Below are 19,583 nucleotides of genomic sequence, written 5' to 3' on the forward strand. Positions count from 1 at the left end.
TGGGCCATTTCAGTACTTGAATAGTATTTAAGTGAGTCCTTCCTTAATCTTAACCATAGCATTTTAGCTCTGGTTGCATTTTTAGAGTTGTTGTCCTTCTGAAGGATGACCTGCTGACCTTTGCCATGGTAAGATAGCCTAAGCTGTCCTGTTAGGCGTTTTTCTTCAGTGGGTTTCTTCATTTCTTTTGTCTTTATCTATCCTTTACTGTGATTGCACACAGGATACAGTGAGTTCTTTGCTCGGTTTCTGGACTATTGATATAAATAAGTTATTTTGATTAGTTGCCCGAGGTTGACGCTTGTCTCTCTTGATCTCCTCCCATTAGACTTTAAAGCTGCTTTCTAGTTGAAGTGAAGTCAAAGAATAATCCTACAAGCAGAAACCAAAGATTAGTTCTGCTGCACGTTTTTTCATGTATGGGGCCAGGATCCAGATTTTCAACCTCACTGGTCCTGTCGTTTTCTGACAGGTAATAAATCATTTTCCTGTCAGAAACTGATTTATTTTGATACGCAAGCAGAAGTAGCTGCTACATAGGAAAAACAACAGTCTTCAATGTAGTAGTTGTTACTGAACAAAGGAGGAGGGTAAGTAGCCAAGTGTAAAAAGCTATTTAAAATGAAACTATAATTTTTTACTTGTCTACAGTTCTGTCTGACTGACAGACAGAGAGGGGCACATTACAGGTTGCTCTTTGATCCTTTTTAGTTTCCAAACTCTGCGTGCTAAAACTACATTTCTGCTACATATTAGACAACATTTCCTTCCTGTTTATTGAATATAAATGCGCTGAAAACAAATAAAGAATTGTTTTTGCTTTTTAATGTTAACAAGAACAGACATGAGTGAGGTTTCATGGACTGACAGTCCAAACCAAAATGAAAATAATTTCTTAAAATTATTTTCAAAACAATTTAGGTTTCTCAGAACCAGCCACGTTGAGAAGTCCTCCACATTGGCGCCGTTTCTGAAATTGGGCCGGTATGAGAAATCATCTCGTTCACAGATAGCGGGCATCCTGAGACTTGTCAGGACTCACAACTCATTAGCTGGCGCGTTCTGTTGACTGCGCTCGGCAGCAGTTTGGTTTTTAAGTGCTACATGTTTGCCGAGCTCGGGGTCTCTCTTTGGGCGTTTTTGAAGCAATTAATAAGTGATGGATATTTTTTTTCCCTTACTTTCTTTCCTCTCTATTTCGCCAGCCGGTTGATGGCATTGAAGCTGGCAGGGCAGGCGAAAACCGGCGAGGCCGGTGTTGCGCTGCGGCAAATTGAATCTTCCGTGTGGTCGAGACTTATTCCCAATCCGACTGGTGAGACGTCTCGGTGCGAACGTCTGCAACTCAACAGACTTGAGCTCTGACCGCACAGTCGGACAGCATCCATTTACGTATCGCCATGTGGAAAGGAGGAAGGAAGAAAGAAAGGAAAGTGGAGAAACTTCTCTTTCGCTCACACTTGCTTGTTTCCGACAGTGTTTGCCTTAATCCTCATGAATAATGCAGCATCTCTCCCCCCTTCTTCTTCTCCCACACGTTCATTGGTTACATGAGGTGGGTGTGTGTGCGTGCATGCGTGTGTGTGTGTGTGTGTGTGAGGGGGTGGATATGACTTTCGGAGGGCAGTGCAGGTGATGTGACTGATGCAGAGTGACTTGATTTCATGTAAATGCAAGCGCTCTGAGGGAATTCACTTTGGATTACGCGCCCCACTGTGCATGGCCCATGAAATATTAAGCGTCGTGTCACTTTTTGTCCACAGGTGTCACTAGCGGGCAGAGAGGCCTGAGCTGAGGAATGGGAGGGGATCTTGCGGGGGAGGAAGAGGGAGAGAAAAGTCCCCTCACATGTTGATGAGGTGTGGATTTGGTGGGTTTAGCTAAAGCATATGCTCGGCCGTTCTCGCCACCTGCCGCCAGCTAGACACTGCTTGTCAGTCCTTGTGACACGATGTTCTCTTATAAGTTGTGACACAGCAGGGCCAGTGAAAGAAAGGGAGAGAGGGTCTCTCTCTCACCTTGCATGTTTTGGGTAAAGTCCTCGTTTGGTCTGTTTTCCTTCCTGGTGAAAACCTTGTAATAAAATAGCATGAAGTTGCTTTACCTGAGCTCTTCTTGAACATTTTTCACACTTTTTTTTATCTCAAATCAACTATCGTGGAAGTCATTTCTCCTCTTTTGCTTTTTTTTTCTTCTTTTTTTTCCCGCAAACTGCTTTTGCCTTCTAGCAACAAAGTCTACCTTGAGTAAATCATAGGCGAAGAGAAATGGGCCGGACAGATGGTGTTGGAGGAGAAAGGAAAGGGGAAGTGACAGGTACTCATGTCCAAGGACAGGACGAGATGACAGCCACCGGTTCACTCCGCTCTTCTTCTCTTCCCTCTCGTGTGTCCTCACTTCCCCGTCCCTGACAGTTAACCTGGAGACACGAGGCTGATGGTGATATCTTGTGACCACTGCCATGCTTAACTCACTACTTTGATACTTCTTGCCCGACTAGAACGTCACGTCTTTCTGGAGATGTCTCTGGTTTTCACAGCTCTTCTCCGTGCCAAAATCGGTTTAGAAATTTCTCAGATAGCAGCGAAAACAATAGTGGTAATTTAAATAAAGGGGAGAGCGTTTGATGTAATGGTAACAACAGATCCATCATGTTCCTTCTTGGACAGAGGTAAAAAGTTCACAGACGAGTAAATAGCTTTTCTTTTTCTTCTGAAATACATTGAACCTTTCTTTTGAAGTTATGCTTTCTCTCGCTCTGTCACAGCCTGAGTAGACCACATCCTTTCCAGCACAAAGCTGCTTTTAAACACCTCACCGATTCTGAAAATAGCAGAAATGATTCTTTAGTTATTTTGTCACCAACAGTCAGCAGAGTCCTTCCTGTATGTTTTTCTGAAACACATCTTCAAGAAGTCTCTGGACAAACTGAAGGAAAAAAACAACAATCATAATCAAACCTTACTGCATTTGTTTATCAAATTATTTTTATAAATTTTTTTCATTTAACAGTGAAAAACTGTTTTCACCCTTCACAAGGATTATTCCACATGGGAATCCCTCTAACGGAACCACAGTTTAATATTTGTCCTAACTTTTAGTTTTTTAAACAAATCTTTTTTTCTTAATTCATAGTCTCTTTAATTTCAAATTACTTCTGTATACACCTGGGAAGGAGTTTATAGGGTAGTTAACCTTCCGTAACATGAAGGTGCAGTTCCTACAACTAAAGTTTGAGTATAGATTTTTTTCCATAATCCAGATATTGTACACATTTATTGCTTTGGATAGTTTGGAAATTGATCGTGGGCCCCATTTCTTCCCCAGATGAAAAGTAACATGACTCATCTTAAAGAATATTAGAGATGTCCTCTAAATCTTTAAATGTTGGGACTCAAAGCCGAGCAAAGAAACACTTGGGTTCAAAAGGTTAAAAGCTTCTTGCTTGAAGGCATGATGAGCAAAAAAAGAAAATACTCCATAAGCTCTCATTGCGTGAATGAAAAAGTGCTGATGATCATGGAAGCTCATGTCTGGAAGACGAGAAGCACGTGAGGAACGTCCGGCTTCCGCATTTAAACCTCTTGCTCTCCATTCACTTGTTTTTCTGTCTGTTTGGCTCAGCGTGAAATTGATTATGGATTATTCAGGAAGATGGCAGGTGCTCCCTCTCTCCGTTCACAAAAAAGGACGGATGGAGGCGATGAGAGGGGTAAGAATGAAGCGATGGATGGCAGAGTGGATGGGGATCCTCCATTGAGAAGAAAGGGGGAAATTGTTTGTTTACTTTTTTTGAAAGATGGCTAGATGGACACTGGGAGAAGTGGATGAATGAGCGATATGAAGGCAAGAGAAGTCTGAATGGATGAAGTGGCTCAGGTACCTCTACCTGGGATAATGCAGGCCAGCCGCAGGTTTTAATGGCATGTAAAAGCTCAGAACTCATTTTTTATTGATGCAAAGAGCCTAACAGGTGAACACACAAACACAAGCATCTCTCTCTCTATATATATATACAACATAAGCTTGTGTGTGAACTAGAGGAAGCACTTAAGGATAGTTTTCTGCACATGAAGAGGTATTAGTAATATTGCTAACGCTGCATTAGTATTTCTGTTTTACCCACCCTTCACCAAAAAGCACAAACATGAGGTCATGTGTCCTGGCGCTCTTAGGCCTCTGCCTTTGACGGGGCACGCTCCGAGACACAACGCAGAGTGTTGAGCAGCGTTTCCATATGCATGGGGTGGTTTGGCCAACTTTCCTGGGGCAGGACCTCAGGGTTCTGCTGGAGAGCAGGGTGCAAGAGTCCATTTGAGGCCAAGGGTGTGTCTATGCCCACACATGTTTACCAAGCAGCCTGGTTTTGGAGGGCAACGGAGCCATTAGCGTTATAACAGTCAAGGGTGTGGAGTACGTCCACAGCTGCAGGCTGGAACGTGAGTGAGTAGAGAAAAGTGCGTGTCAGTATTTGACTACAAGACATGAAAGAGCCGCTGTAGGTGAAAATGCATGAAGTTAAGTTTTTACTTTTTTTTTTTTTTTTTTTTTTTGAAAGCAGAAACGGGCCAGTAAATCCTTACTGTATGACAATCTTGAGTGAAAACACCAGTTTTGTACAGAGAAGATTAAAGATTTCAGATTAAAAACTACAAAATAATACAGTTTTTGTTGTTGTTTTTTTTTTTTAAACGGAAAAGTAAAAATTATTCAGTGGTATGGGTGATTAAATAATGTACTGTAGCATCTTGATTATCCTTGGTGTATTATTTAAAAAGTATTTGATTTGGGATTGTTGATATAGGTTTAAAATTTCATCACAACATTCTTGTTGATAAAAAGTATTTAAAAGTTTTTTGTTGTTTATGTGCATCTGCCACTATGTAAAATCAGACCGCTGCAACACAAACACTGCTATTAAAATTAAAAATCTATAGCAAATACCTACTTCAGAACACCAGCTACAATTAATTTGCGCACAATATTTACATGCAATCATGTTTTTTTTTTTTTTTTATTTACGTATATTAAATAAATAAATATATAATAATAAGAAACTGTGCTAGAGGAAATAGTAAACATCCCAACCACATCAGTAGCCAGAGTTTGTCGTTATTATGATTGAAAGCACTTTTTGTTATGGCCAATTATATATTTACCCACCTCAGATTTTGAGGCAAACAAAAACAAAAGAACAATCGCGTTATTTGGGTGTAGTGCTAAAGTACACTGGTTATGGGCAGGTGTTGTTTTAGTGCTGTTTAGCTCCCACTACATGACCTAGCCGTTTGCATCAAGTTTTGTGCTTTTGTTGTAACAATCCGTCATACTGAGCATTCATGTAGCGACAGTGGAGAGGAGACGCTCTCCTTTAACAGGATGAAACCTCGTGCAGAACCAGAGCCTGACTCAACAAAAAGCTCAGACGCTCTGAATCAGGATTACTCTATACGTTGAAACAAAAGTTTTAACATAACTTTTAAGCGGAGTTAAAAGTTATGTTAAAACTTTTAACATTAAATAGATTTTGGGAATTGGTGATGTTTTCCATCTTCAAATTTTTCATGATTCAATTCTTCTTGAAGATTATAAAATGTAAAATTTTCTGTGTTTTTTGTTGGTTGTAGGTGTGGTGGAGGTGGTGAAAGGCATGATCAGTCTCGGTGTCTCCCCCAACCTGGAGACATTAGCCAACTACATCCTCCCCGTGTTCCCCAGCTTGGAGGCCGCACTTCAAACCCTCAAGGTGATCGATAAAGTCTCAATACGGTTTGTTCTCCTGTTCACCGAAAGGTTTTTAGTGACACACAAAACGCTGTTGTCTGTTCAGGATTCGGGCGTCTCTGTGGACTCCGAGGTCTTTGTGTGCGCAGAGATTCGGACACTGGCTGCTAGCGACCTGGCTAAAGTTTATACCTTAAGTAAGTCGACACACATTGACTCTAATGGAGTTTTTAATAATGTCTGAAGAATCTCTTCACCATCTTGAGCATTCGTCATCATAGAAGTTGCTGCTTTGCCTGCAGGCTGATTGGCACACACACACATTCACATTTGCCCTCAAACACCTCTGTGCTCATCAGGCCTTTTAAGAGATTAAATTTGTGAATTTGTAAAGAGCGAGGAGAGGTCCGTTCAGCAGAGGGGCGAGGTATGGAGGGCTCCTGAATTATGGATAGCTGCTCCTGTTTTCTGTCTTTCATCTTTTAGCCTCACTGCAACCTATGTGTCTCAGTTTAATCGCTGTGATCTGCCTGATTATGGTAAATTGTGTTTTATAGCACCTTTTACAGGGAAAAAGTGACTTATAAGCTTAGAGAAACTAAAAATACGAATGAAAAGATAAAAGCAAATTAAAGGGATGATTAAAAAAACATGTATAAAAATCTTGAGGAAAAAAATAATTTATAAATTGAATGTGTTCAACTACTTTTTAAATGAATCTCCACAACAACATAAAGAGAGAGGGACAGGGTAATTATAAGGCTTTCACAATTCATTCATGAAGGAACTGAAAGTTATAGTTAAGATTTAAAATTGAACTGTCAACCTGTGCAGATTAATTCAGGACTGATTCATACTAGTTAAAAGTTTTGAGTAAAGTGAGAAAGAGCTTCTTTGTCAAATGAGAAAAGTGTGAATAGTAATTAGAAGTTTTTTTCTGTGGAAACAGACACAATCGTCACAATACATTCTGTCCTAAATAAATGGAAAAAAATGGAAAATGACAAAGCAAAAATAGAATAAAATATTTCCCTTTTAACATGTGCATCATTTTCCAATGAAAAAACAATCAGAAAATTGTTAGACACTCACTTTCTGTCATACTTCTCAGTATTTTAACAAAAACGTCACAGAAAATGTAATTTTCTTCCATTCTGTTAATAACCATGGCAACCTCATTTAATTCCTTAGCAGTCGGTTCATGCTGTACAACCTATTCCTGCCATTATTATTTTCTTCTCTGATGCGAAAAAAAACGTTCCACAGATATCTACCATCTCCTTTAAGTTGTAGAAATTTCATCCTAGATACTTTATTTTAAAATCAAGAACAATGGGTTTAGAAAAAACGTGTTGCTTTACTTTATTAACCTCTTTCCAGTAATTCAGAACCTCAAGCTCCTGTTTTGAATCTATTTTCCTTTGTTTTGGAAATATGTCTCAAATGAAATGTTTCATTGACACCGATTGGTCAAAAACACCACCTAATTTCCTTAAGTTAGACTTGATGGCAGATTTTAAATGATCAGACTGTTGCCTGATGACATAAATCGACAATCAGCCTCTCTGTCTTCTCAGATCTGCTGTTTTTCTTTAACATTTATTCGTTTCCTTTCTCCACCTCAGTATCGGATCCCTCCTTCCCACCTCTGGACCTCAGTTTTTTCCGCAGTAGCCTCATCTCCGGCTTCAGAAAGTGAGTCAATTAGCCCCTTCCTCTGTTTGTCTTCCCATTTTCTGCATCACTTTACATTCTGCATTTTTTACATATTTGGCCCTCGGAGCCCCAGCCTGGGGTTTTGCTATGGAGGTCACTGCAGCATATGCTGTGAGTGTGTGTGTGTGTGTGTGTGAGAGAACGTGACATGTGTGGCCCGTCGCACCATCCACCGACGTCTGTGCACCCGGGCAGCTGCAGGGAGAAACGCTGCATCACGCAGACTTACGCGGGTGCCTCATACATATGGAGGCCCTCGCCCCTCATGCGTTCGCCCCAAAGCACCGTGGGAGATATGCAAATGAGCAGATGCCCACCACTATTGCCCCCTCCGACTTCTGCGCTGGTTGCGTTTTTCCCCTCGCTCTCTCCGACACACCAGGGCTGAGCCTTAGGACCAGCGTCTGACTCGCAGGCATTCGTTGAAGGGGTGTTTATGAATATTTACAGTTTAGCACTACACGGCTGCACAAAAACACTCGGGCCCCCGAGCAACGCTGGAAGTGAACCGAGGAGTAAAGTGCTGACTTCCCTGCGGGGACTGAAGTTATTTTCTTTCACTGAGCAAAAATTCGATTACTTAGGCTCAACTTTACGCTCTTGGTTCAGCCTGTCCAAGTTCTTAATGCGCAGTGCCTGGAAAAAGTGTTTTGTCTTCAAATTTCATTCCGATAAATAAAAACTCAATAGTGGCCGGGCCTGTGATGATAACGAACCTTGCTGGATGATAATTTGTCCCATAAATTATTATGATAAATTATAATGATAAATTATAATGTTGTTGTTTAGAAGCCATTTTCAAGTAATATCTTGATAATGGCATAGTAATGCAAGTAGAGACAGTTTCTGTGTCTCAAAGACAGAGAAACTTTTTTTTTTTTTTTTTTTTGAAGATCACTTCACACTTTAACTGGAAAATATTTTATATACTCAGTATAAAAAAACAGTAATCAAAAAACAATAAATAAAATGTAAAAAAAACAAAACAACAACACACGCAATCAAAACCATATTTAAAATAGATTATAAGCCTCTGTAAATAAAATTATCCCTCAAAAAAGGTTAGTGATCAGAATGGGAATGATCAATCTCATTTTAATTTAGCATACAATTAATTAACAGTGGTAATGGCTTCCTGCTTTGGTTTTTTTGCAAACTTAAAGCCAATGTAATCGCTGAATAGATTACAGTGAGTAATCTATCCAGCTAATAGAAACTAAATGAATCATGACTTCTATCTATTTCAACACAAAAGTTTTGTTTGTTTGTAACCTTTATTTAACAAGAAAATGAAAAACCCATGGCGAGCTCACTTATAAAACCATCTCCTTTATAGTTTTTATAGAAATCACTGAGTACATTTGCTGCTCTGGCAATGAAGCAACTGGGTTGTAATTTATTTTTGCCCCCCTAAATCACCCAATAAATATTAGAGGTTGAGAGCCTGAATGGATTGACTTGAAAGGTTCTTATTCTCCACCAATTATTACCTCAAAATTGGATCAACAAAATGTTTCCGGTTGTGGTAGGATTTCTGAAAAGCACTTGGCTCCGGACTCCATCCCACTTTCCGCCAACTTCCCCGCATCATGATGCTGCCACTACCTTTTTCATTTTGTTCTGGGTACGGTGAGTTCACCGTTATGTTTCCCTCCACACACACAGCGCCTTGCATTTAAGCCATGAATTTTGGTTCCGTGGTTGTTGTTTTTTTGTTGTTTTTTTTTCTGTCTTTGTGCAGCGGATTATTAATCATCTCAGTAGCTCTTGATGTGTGATCTCTGGGATGTCTGTTCTGCACTCGACTCTGAAAAGATTTTCTAAGTCATCACTAATTATTAGTATTTTTTAATTTTCTTTCTAAATCAATCCTTTTCCTCTCATCTCTATTCGCTTTGCTCTCACATACACACACACACACACACACACACACACACTCCTGTGATGGTTAGGTTGCCTGACAGGGTCATAATTGGGCTTGTCACTTGGGGAAGCATGTCGGCGTGTGCCTGTGTGTGTGTGTGTGTGTGTGTTTGCGAGCGCTGTGTCATCGCTGTGCGGGACCTGCCCTGTCAAAGACAAGGTCAGGGGATAATTTAATCATTAAAGACCTCTTCTTCTCTCCTCTCATCTCCCTCTCTCTCCTCCTTTTCCAACATCTCGCTGACAACGCTGGAGATGTTGCACATTGTCAACATTTAGCCTGTAGTGTGCACGCGTGCGCCTGTGCTCATGTGTGACTTTGTGTCTTTTGTGGTGTGCCAGACCACAACAGACTCTCGTCTGTTGTACTGCGGGACGGAGGGTGTCGAACTGGAAACTGTGTCGCTCCTTCCTCATGTATTCTGTGATATGCTGTCAGTTCACTAGCAGTGGTGAAATAATCCCATCACTCCTGAGAAGTGTTGGGGTTTTTTTTTTGTTTTTTTTTAAAAGACAGAAAGTTGAAGGGTTTTTATTACAAAGCAAGCATTTGTTGCTGAAAATGTACTATACAAATAAAATTACATTTACCTTTGACCTTTGAGTCGTATTTGTAAAATTATAGATTTTTTGAACTTCAAATGTTTTTACATGAATCTCATGTAAAGAGCAGATGAGACTTAAATGTCTTTTTATTGTCATTAGTACATCTCTCATTCCGGTAGATGAAGTTCTTCTTGTGTTTTTGACCTCAATGACCAAATTGCATAAAACCTCCCTGTGTTTAAGCTGCAGCTGGTGTTCATTTATTGTCCTCTACTGCCCCCTGCAGGTTTTCTGATGTGGACTCCATGGTCAAGGTACGACTTCTGCATGTCAACTTTTGACTATACCAAAAAACCAAACTGAAAATGTCTTTGTATTGTATTTGTAATGCATTTTTGATCCTTTGTCAGTAATTTATGAATAATGCTTGCTCTATAAAAGTAGTTGTGTTTTTTTTGTATACCTTCTTTAAATTTGAGATTGAACTTATTCGCAAAAGAAACTGTAATAAAATCTCAGCACACATTACAACACGAGAGGCAATTCACTGAATAGGCAGTGAACATTTTTATTTTTATTTCTTTTTGCTAAAGTATGTGTAAGATGTACTTCACAGCTCCCTTGACTATGTGTAAAATCCATTTGACTTTAAACATTTGCTCCTTTGTAAACCTGTGTATAATTTCAGTAAATAAACACATTGCACAGCCAACATGCAGTGAAACATGGTGATAGCTGTATCATGCTGTGGCATGAGACTTAAGTTAAAAAATAGTTAAAAACATAGTTAAACAGTAATTGATTGAGTCCTGTGTGAGAGTAGCAATGTATAGACTTGCACTTTATTCAACTTTTTTGAGGATGCTGAAAGAAAATGCAATATGTGATAAAATTGAAAGAACCAATTGTTTAAAACCAATTTATATATGAAATCCATTGAGGTTTGTGGTTGTATAGTGACAAAATGTGAAAATACTTCAAGGTATATGCATACTTTCTACTCTTTTCCCAGATTACTGAGCTGCTGTACAAAGATGAGCGCTTCTCCGCTGGAAACTCCAACCCGTCTGGTAAGAAAACAAGTCCATGCAGACGTCACTCTCGCTTGTAGCTCATATATATTCTGAGTTTTGTAATTCTTTCATCATATAATTTTTGCTAGTTTTGTAAAGGTTTAAAACACAACGGGAGGCTCCATTGTGGGCTTTATCTGCATCGTATCAGTTGCACAAACTGCCTCCTGCATTTCATTGGTAATGAAATCCGTGTTTAAGTCCAGTCTCCATAGCGATGAGCTCATGTTTGACCCGCTTGTCATCATGGATCCTCTATACGTTATGGAGTGTGTGTGTGTGTGTTCTTGTCAGCATGTCTCTGAAGGACCTGCTACCTGGGGAAATAGAGCCTTGCTGCTGATGCAGCACAGAGACTGTATGTGTGTGAGAGAGTCGGGGGAGTCTCCAGTGCAGAAGCTGGCGTGTGTGCGCTGGTGGGAGCGATAGAGACTGTTATCCGTGTCACTTCCAGTTAGACTACATCTGCGTGTGTGCGTAAGCGTGGCAGTAGGAGGAAGCTGTCACAGCGAGCCGCCGTACGTTCACTCAAACTGCAGACCCAAAGCAGCTTCTGTCAGCAGAAATGACACAACCTCACACTCTGCAGAGGTTACAGAAAAATAGTATGAATGCACAAATGGACACCGTGACTGACACAGTGGCAAATGAAATTCATTTCCCAATACGACTTTTCTCAGTGTGTGTTTGTGTGTGTGCGCAGAGACCACGTCGTACTTCCTCTACAATCTGATAGACAGCATGTCAGGGAGCCAGGTTCATGCGCAGGAAGACAAACTGAGGAGTTTCTTCAATCAGCTGCATGCTCAGGTACAAACTTCACACACTGACGAGCTGCATGTTAAACCCATTACTTTCTGCTTTAGAGGAGCTTTTATGAAACTACTTGAAGATGTTTGCAGTATATCACCAGGCTTGTGAGGTCTCACAAAGGAAATGATCTTTTTCCATCAATATTTTTCTTGTATTTTTTATTTATTTTGACATACATACCCAATTAACAGAAACAAGAAGCATCGTCTTGGATACATATTGGCATTTTTTTTTTTAAATATCCCTTACCCTGCAGTGCAACGCCTGCATGCCGTTCTTTCATTGTATTTTCCGAGAGGGAAGGTTAATTAAAGGAGATAATATCCAAATAAAAACTGGCTTGCCTTCCAAGTTTCTGATGTGGGCACGCTTGTCTTTTGTTGACTTCTTCCTCTTGAGACATGTCCACACTTTGTCCCGTCCTCATGAGTCTCTTTATGTTTTAGAAATGATTTTTTTATTGCAAGCTGAAAAATGTACTAAAAACACAGTTGGAAAATGTGACGTATAGGAATAGAAATGGGTTTGGTAATTTATTCATAATACACAGAAGTTGCTAAACTTAAGGCTGTACACAGGGCTTAAGAGCTGGTCATTTGTTTTCCTTCAAGATTCTCTATTGTTTTATTTTCTGATGGTTGTGGGGGAAAATATATGTAGAAAAATAACTCATTTCAGACTGAGGAATGTCTCACAGCTTCTTTTGGACATCCCAGTGATGTTGTTTATAATTTAAAATATTTGTTCAGATGTTTATGAATCCCAAATTACCTGTGGTTAAGTCTCTGACAGTCAAATACTGCTACAGGCAACCTGATTAACCTCATAGGGTCATGACATTTAGACATTTAGATTAGAGATGCACCAACCAAGCTTTTACAGCAAGATACAAATTTGTAGTTTCCCCTTCGGTTTGACTTAATGTTTCAATTTTCCCCTAAATGAAGAAAAATCTTATCTAGTTGTTGAAACTCTTTGCTGTCCATGCACATCTTGCTGTTTTTGTGACCTTGACATTTGAATTTATTTCTATTTTTTTGCAGAATGTTACGATTTCTCTCAACATCTATCGAGGGATCAAAAACCTCCTGGAAGCTTACCACTGCCCCGAGCTAATTAAGGTACAGATAAGGACCCCCATTCTGTTTCTGGTCACAAATAAATATTTGTGCTTATTTTCTGTGTAAAGATTTTATTCTTTGCCATGTCTCGTCTTTTCCCCTTTATGTAAAAGAAACTTTGAGAAACTAGTAGAAGAGGTGCAAAATAATTTTGTATTTATTTATTTAAATTTTTTTTAACATAATTTTATGGACAAACCAGAAACCATCAGTTAATCCTTGAAAACCGATATGTACTATAATGAAGTAGCCAACCTGAACATATAGCAGCCACATCACTTCAGTTTCTAAAGTTGATTTATGAAATTGTTGCATCGCTGTTGTAGAAACGTAAACATCTGATGCTTACTGTGTTTTGCAGGATGTGCATGCTTTGGTTTATTCAAAGGAAAGAGACTCTGGGTCAGCCTCTGGGGCCACCGTAAGTAAAAATGTTTAAAGGTTGACAGAGGAGCATAATGCTGCTTTAGTGTTTGGAAATATTTTATTGTCTCAACACACACTTGTGTCAAAGTTTCACAAATCAGACCCACAGCATGATGCCATCATTCCAATAGAATCGTGGAAATCTAGACTTGGCTTTTCCAAATTTTCTCCACGTTACTGAGACTTTCCCATGATCACTGACAAATAAATATGTTTTATTTAAAGCGAATCTATGATCTGTAATCTGTAATTATTACATGGGAAAATTTAAAAGCTGCAGTGTCAATAGATTTCAGACTGCAGCCGTAGTTTTGAGTGCATGAAGGTCAGAGAAAATCCACTCTAATTTTAAATATGTTTGCCCAATTCTTGTATTTATTCACTTCAGCTGTTGTATAATTGACCTACTGGAGAAAAGTGTTCAAATAAATCTTTAAAAGTTCCAAATTGGCATAGCATTCATTCTCATAAATATTTTATATTTATTCAATTATTATTAAAATTTTTAATTTGTTTAAATTTTTTTTTTTTTCCATAATTTTTTTTACAATTAATTTTAAACTTCTGACAGCAACCCTATTATTACAAGGCCACGTAATTGCGAAGCTGCATGTCGGTTTTGTGTGTGTGAGACGAATATTTTGTCTTCTTCAGGGAGATGAGAACAGAGTTTTGGCTCTTGAACGCAAACTGGCTGAACTCAAAGCGGAGAACAAACCACTGAACGCCATTCTTAAACAGACCATCCAAGCTCTGAGTTCTGAGGAGGTACGCTTCCCTTGACCCTTCGCATTTCGTTCGCGTTTCACTCCACGCTCGGTGTTTCTGAGTGTCCCGTTGTCTCCTCAGAACCTGCAGCGCGCCCTTGAGCTGAAGCAGCAGCACGAAGACGACATGTCCGTCGGGGCGTACGCCGCCCTCATCGGTCTATGCTGCCGTCATAACAACGCGGAGGAGGCGCTCAACCTGAAGAGGGAGTTGTGAGTGCAGCAGGAAATGCACAGACACACACACACACACTCCGCCGCGGCCGGTGGTGGGCCATTAAAGTTTAACTTGAGTGGTATTAGGGGAGACATTAATGCAGGGTCCAGCCGCTCTGTTGCCGAGCTGAAACACAGGAAACTCTCCCCTTGTTTCCTCCTTCGCCTTCTCTTTCACCACCTGCCCTCCAGTCTGACTGAACCCTGACAGCATGCAGCAGATGAGCTGCATTACTGTTCGGAGAACACATTAATCATGTCTCTCTCTCTCTCTCTCTCTCTCTCTCTGCTTTTAGAAGTCGAAAGGACTCATTAGTCACATTGGATCCCATTAAGTACATCGCACTGGTCAAGACTCTCTCTTTGAATGACAAAGTTGAGGGTAAGTTGTCAGAATCAATATCTGATGTGCTTTTCCTTCAAAATGCAGTTCCTGAAAGGAGAACTTAAGATGAATAAAGCATCATTATGCCATAAGAGAAAATACAAAGCAGTACAGTAGAGACATTTTATATTTATCTATACGTTATGGAGTAATTGACCTTTTTAACTGCACTGCAAAAACACAAAATCTTACCAAGTGTTTTTGGTCTAGTTTCTAGTGGAAATATCTTAGTACACTTGAAATTAGATTAAACTGACTTAGAAGTAACTGTTTAGCAAGATGTAGAGACTAGTATTAAGTAAATAATTTCTTAATATTGATTAAAAAAAATAGTAGTTCCACTGGCAGATTATTTAACTTGTTTGTTTTTGTTTTCTCTGTGTTTCCGTCATCTCGCTTTCTGATTGGCTACATGTTGAATATCCTCGATTTGAGGTCTGACCGGTCTCGATGTCCTTCCAAGCAGACCAGTTCACTCTTGACACCCACCACACAACAAGAATATCCCTTAAGATTGTCTATCATAACACCCGGGAGACCTAGTGTGTATGACTGACGGGGAACCGGACACATTTCACCACAACTGATTCTGAAAATAGCTGTATTTTAATCTCCTTTACTCACTAACAGTGTTCACATTGAAGATTTCAGGGTGTGAGTCCTGTGGGTTTGCTGATCTGGAGCAGATTTCACCGATAAGTGTCGATCACCTGAAAATTGTTTGATTCCAGTCACCAGTTAATTTCTCGCTGCATCTGAAATGACAAGTAAATGGCCTGAGATTAATTAGCGATTTTCTGAATTAGCTGCCTGCTTCAGTGTTTTTACACCGGAGCCACATGGACCTAGCCACACACACATAACGCAAACGCGTTCAGTGAACCGATCCTTCTCGTTTCTGTGCATTGTAAAATGACACAAAGGCTCCTTTTCACACTGTGTGGAAACGAGTCACTGCGCTGTCTGCTTCAGTCATTTATTACTAAATCAATTCTTTGTGTGGGAAAGACAACAGTTCTGATATTATCATCTTCAACTGACTCATTAGCAGTTTAGCTGGAAGAAATCGGTTCCTTCCGCAAGTCATTCTGTGTATTAAACTAGTCTGGCTCATTGTCATTTCTTTTTCTACAACCAAATTGTGCTCTGCTCGGAAAGTATGTGATTTTTTATTTTTTTATTTTTCCAAGCTTCTGCGTGTGTGTGTGCACCCCCAAATCTGTCACAATCTCTCTCAGTTACCATATTAGCCGGCCATTTTCTGAATTCTACGGTGGGTTTCCTTCAGCCCACCGAAGACCCAATTACCATCAGTTTGTGCTTCTCCGCATTTCGCATTGGGTGACAGGCGAAATGTTCCCTCGTCTGTTCTCGCCTTTCCTCTCCTCCCCTTATCACTCTCTCTCCATTTCAGCGTCTCCATTTGACCCCCACCATCTCCGTCTTTCTCAAAGCGTGTCATTCTCTTGCCCCATACACACACACACACACACACACACACACACACACACACACACACACGTCAGCGGGAAATGAGAGAGGGTGAAAATTACAGGACTGTGTGTATTTTTCCAGAATTATTGAAATCTGCCTTGATGCTAATGGCAGATCATGTCCGCCAAAGTGCTTGAACATTTCACACAGACACACATACATGCACACAGAGCGACACAGAAATTTGCATGTGAATTCAAGCAGAAGACATTTGGTGGCACGTCGGTCGGCGTGTCCGTCTGCCTGTGAGTGTGTTGGGGTGTGTATAGGCAGCTCTCAATGCATTTGCCATTAGTTAGAGTGTGTGCATATGGAGGCAAGGCTTGTCAGCCACATTAGCGCACATGGCTAACCTTGACGTTAGCCTGTCCCCACCCAGACGCTGATCTGCCCGGCTCCCAGCGAACACCAGGCCTCGCTAAAGATCATGTCTGTTGGCATCTCGCATTATTGCTCTCTTGCTTTAATGGTTTTATTGTTTTTCTTTGAAGCCCCTCATCTTGACTTGCCAACTTTGTTTCTTCTTTCTTCTTTGGCTTTATTCTCCTTTTAATGTTTTCTTGGAGCTTTTCCTAATCTTCAAACCAATTAATTTTCTTCTTCTTCTGAGCAATTGCTGTTATATCTTGGAGCTTTTACTCTCGCATTTGTTCATCCGGTCCCAGCTCTGTTAGTTAGAAACAGTATTTTGCTGGTTAAAGATTGTGCCCAAAAAATTGTGAATCTTTTGACTCAAAAGATTGATTACCTGAATGCCATTGACGGTGCACTCACACCAGCCCTGTTTTATTTGCTTTAAGTGAACTCTAATTCATTTGCTTTGAAAGTCTGGTTCATTTTGAGAAGTGTGAATGTGCGATCAAACTCCGATGCAGACCAAAAAAGCAAACTCTGGTCTGCCTAAACACCTAGCTCTCGGTTCAGTCGAAGTGATCTTTTTATTTATGTATTTTTACATTTATTAAACTAGGGAAGTGTCATTGGCTGTAAAAGCTGTTTTTCAAGGGAGTGCTTGTCAAGAGGAAGCTGAGGTTATACAGGAAATACAAGTGATTACAGGAATAAAATGCCATGCAAATTATTTGAAAAAGTCACAATTTATGGAAGTAATCTTGACTTAAAAGTGCTCAGTAAAATAAGTTGAATTAATTTGATTTCCAGTCTTTTTGCAACATGTTCCATGTAGACAGAGCAGAGTAAACAAAAGCCATTTTACCCAATTATTTGGGGAAATGGGAACAGAGAGCAAGAAATTATCATTTCGGTGCAAAGAGTAAAAGTCGGGTAAGAATCATTACACTCTGATAGACTCTGTTTAATAACTGCACAGGGTTTTATTTAGGGGTGTCAAAGTAAAGGATGTGTATAAAAGTACTCAATGTCTTTCTTGAATATCCATTATCTGTGGATGTATGGTACTGTATCAATTTGAACAGTCAAGTTTAAGTTATTTCAGTGTAACCATCAGTAATTTTTGTGTTAAATATTCCTTTGAAACCTTTTGTATACATCTACCTGTACATATCTAGCAGTTATAATAAAATCAAACCTTGGATCCGCTGAACTACATGGGCCTCAAGAGGCTAAACACAGCTTTCTTCCTCTCCTTTCTTTAATAAATACACCTCTCCTCTATCACCAAGCATCTCTTTGACCTGACCTTGCCCTCTTCCTCAATCCGTCCAGCCTCCCACTTTAGTAAACGCAACTTGTTCTGTTTTCTGGTGGTTCCAAGCTCCTCTTCAGTGCAGTGTGTGTGTGTGTTTCTCTAAAGAGACATCAGCAGCAGTCACGTCAGGCAGGATTACATGAACCATTGGGCTGTGTGATGTTTATTTACCTGGGCTGTCTGCCTCCCATCTCTTGATGCCTGCGTGCGTGTGTATGTATGTGTGCGTGCGCGGGGTCTGGCTCGGTGTGCTGGTCGAGATGCTCGGTTGAGCTGATGGATATACATACTAGCTCGGCGTACGGATGAAAGGGGAGATGGAGGGAGAACGGCATGGGGGAGGTTTTGATGGTGGACGGAGGGAAGTTTGGGTAGTGTTGCTCCATTTGGGCAGATCAGCTCCACGCCATTGGTCTCAGTGATTAACGGGTCTGTCATGTCGTGATGGAGAGAGCTGCAGGTAGATGGAGGGGGAGAAACGGTCAGACAGAAAGAATATGCATCATCTGAGATGATGAACAGTGCAGAAATGATAGCAGGTGAGCCTATGACGTAGATATTGCTTATGTAGATGGCAACATCCGAGATCAGCATGTTCCTATGGTCTTTTAGATAGTAATTATAACTAACAAGGTGTGTCATTTTCTGTGAAATGTTTGCTCTGTGCTTCCATTTATCCCTGCAATTTCCACTTCAAATGTTTAGGTTTACGTCATTCTTTTTGATTTGGCTCAGTTATAAGACGCCCTTCTCTTTAACTGGCTTAGATTGTCTAGTATGTTCAGGAAAATCCTCACACCTGAGAATGAATCTGTTCTTTCCTTACTTTAAACAGGTACAACTGTTGATATAAAGTAGATTTTTGAAAATATAGTCGACTGTAAAATAACTCATGCAAATAAATTAGTACATGCTCTACCCCAGCTGTTTTGTTTTTTTTACACATTTCGTTGACTATCTTGTGCAGCAATAGGCAGTTTTGAGATGATTATTATTATTCATATTATTCATTGACCTTAGACCTTAGATCACATCTGCTTTGCAACACAGTGTTGCAAAGCAGTTAAACCTTTGTAGTGCATGCATGCAGGAGATGTAGAAATGCATGCACAACACAATATGTAAACATAAGCAAATAACAAAGACCCATTATCTGACCAAAAAGAGAGAAGAAAAATAGAGAACAAAAAAGATAGAAAACCGATTATGGGACTTGGAATGCAGAAATGCAAATTTGAGCATTTATTCTGACTTGAGGTCTGGGACTTGAGTCTTGTGAACAATCTTTGTCTTACATAACCAGGATTAAAAGTAAGACAGCCAGTCTTACTACAAGCTATATTTGACTTATGAGCCTGATCGTAGGCTGGTCCAATAAAGATTTCTAACAATCAGATCTTGTAAGGCGTTTGCTCATAAGGAGGCCACTTGATCGTCAGTCAAACTGAACTCTTCTGATCATTATAAATGTGTGACTATTTGGGGAAAAAATTGTATTTTAAAGGTGAAATATTTCTGATGTGTTTGTTGTGTATTAGAAATCTAAATACAGACCTGAGTACAATAAAAGAAGGCGAGCCTTCGGGACCCCATGATTCTTTACACGCCTCTTTTTCAGATGAGCTACTCCAGATCAAACTGTACAAGTTGGAATAAAAAAACATGGACCTGATGCATGCTGGACAAGTGAAACCTGCATCGTTTTTTGGA

At 40.0% G+C, this 19,583-nt stretch overlaps 1 protein-coding gene across 1 annotated transcript in view; it reads left to right on the forward strand.

Moving 5' to 3' along the window:
* The window catches only part of lrpprc (leucine-rich pentatricopeptide repeat containing), a 70,623-nt gene that overhangs the window by 6,840 nt on the left and 44,200 nt on the right, over positions 1-19,583 (forward strand). Inside the window, exons 12-22 of the mRNA XM_044135594.1 lie at positions 5,628-5,746; positions 5,831-5,921; positions 7,350-7,419; positions 10,196-10,223; positions 10,922-10,979; positions 11,686-11,792; positions 12,839-12,916; positions 13,278-13,337; positions 13,997-14,110; positions 14,192-14,322; positions 14,622-14,707. Of these exons, the coding sequence (XP_043991529.1) occupies positions 5,628-5,746; positions 5,831-5,921; positions 7,350-7,419; positions 10,196-10,223; positions 10,922-10,979; positions 11,686-11,792; positions 12,839-12,916; positions 13,278-13,337; positions 13,997-14,110; positions 14,192-14,322; positions 14,622-14,707 (942 nt within the window). The remainder of the gene's footprint in view (positions 1-5,627; positions 5,747-5,830; positions 5,922-7,349; positions 7,420-10,195; positions 10,224-10,921; positions 10,980-11,685; positions 11,793-12,838; positions 12,917-13,277; positions 13,338-13,996; positions 14,111-14,191; positions 14,323-14,621; positions 14,708-19,583) is intronic.

This window comes from Gambusia affinis, linkage group LG13 (genome assembly GCF_019740435.1).
Source record: "Gambusia affinis linkage group LG13, SWU_Gaff_1.0, whole genome shotgun sequence".
Taxonomy (NCBI): Eukaryota; Metazoa; Chordata; class Actinopteri; order Cyprinodontiformes; family Poeciliidae; genus Gambusia; species Gambusia affinis.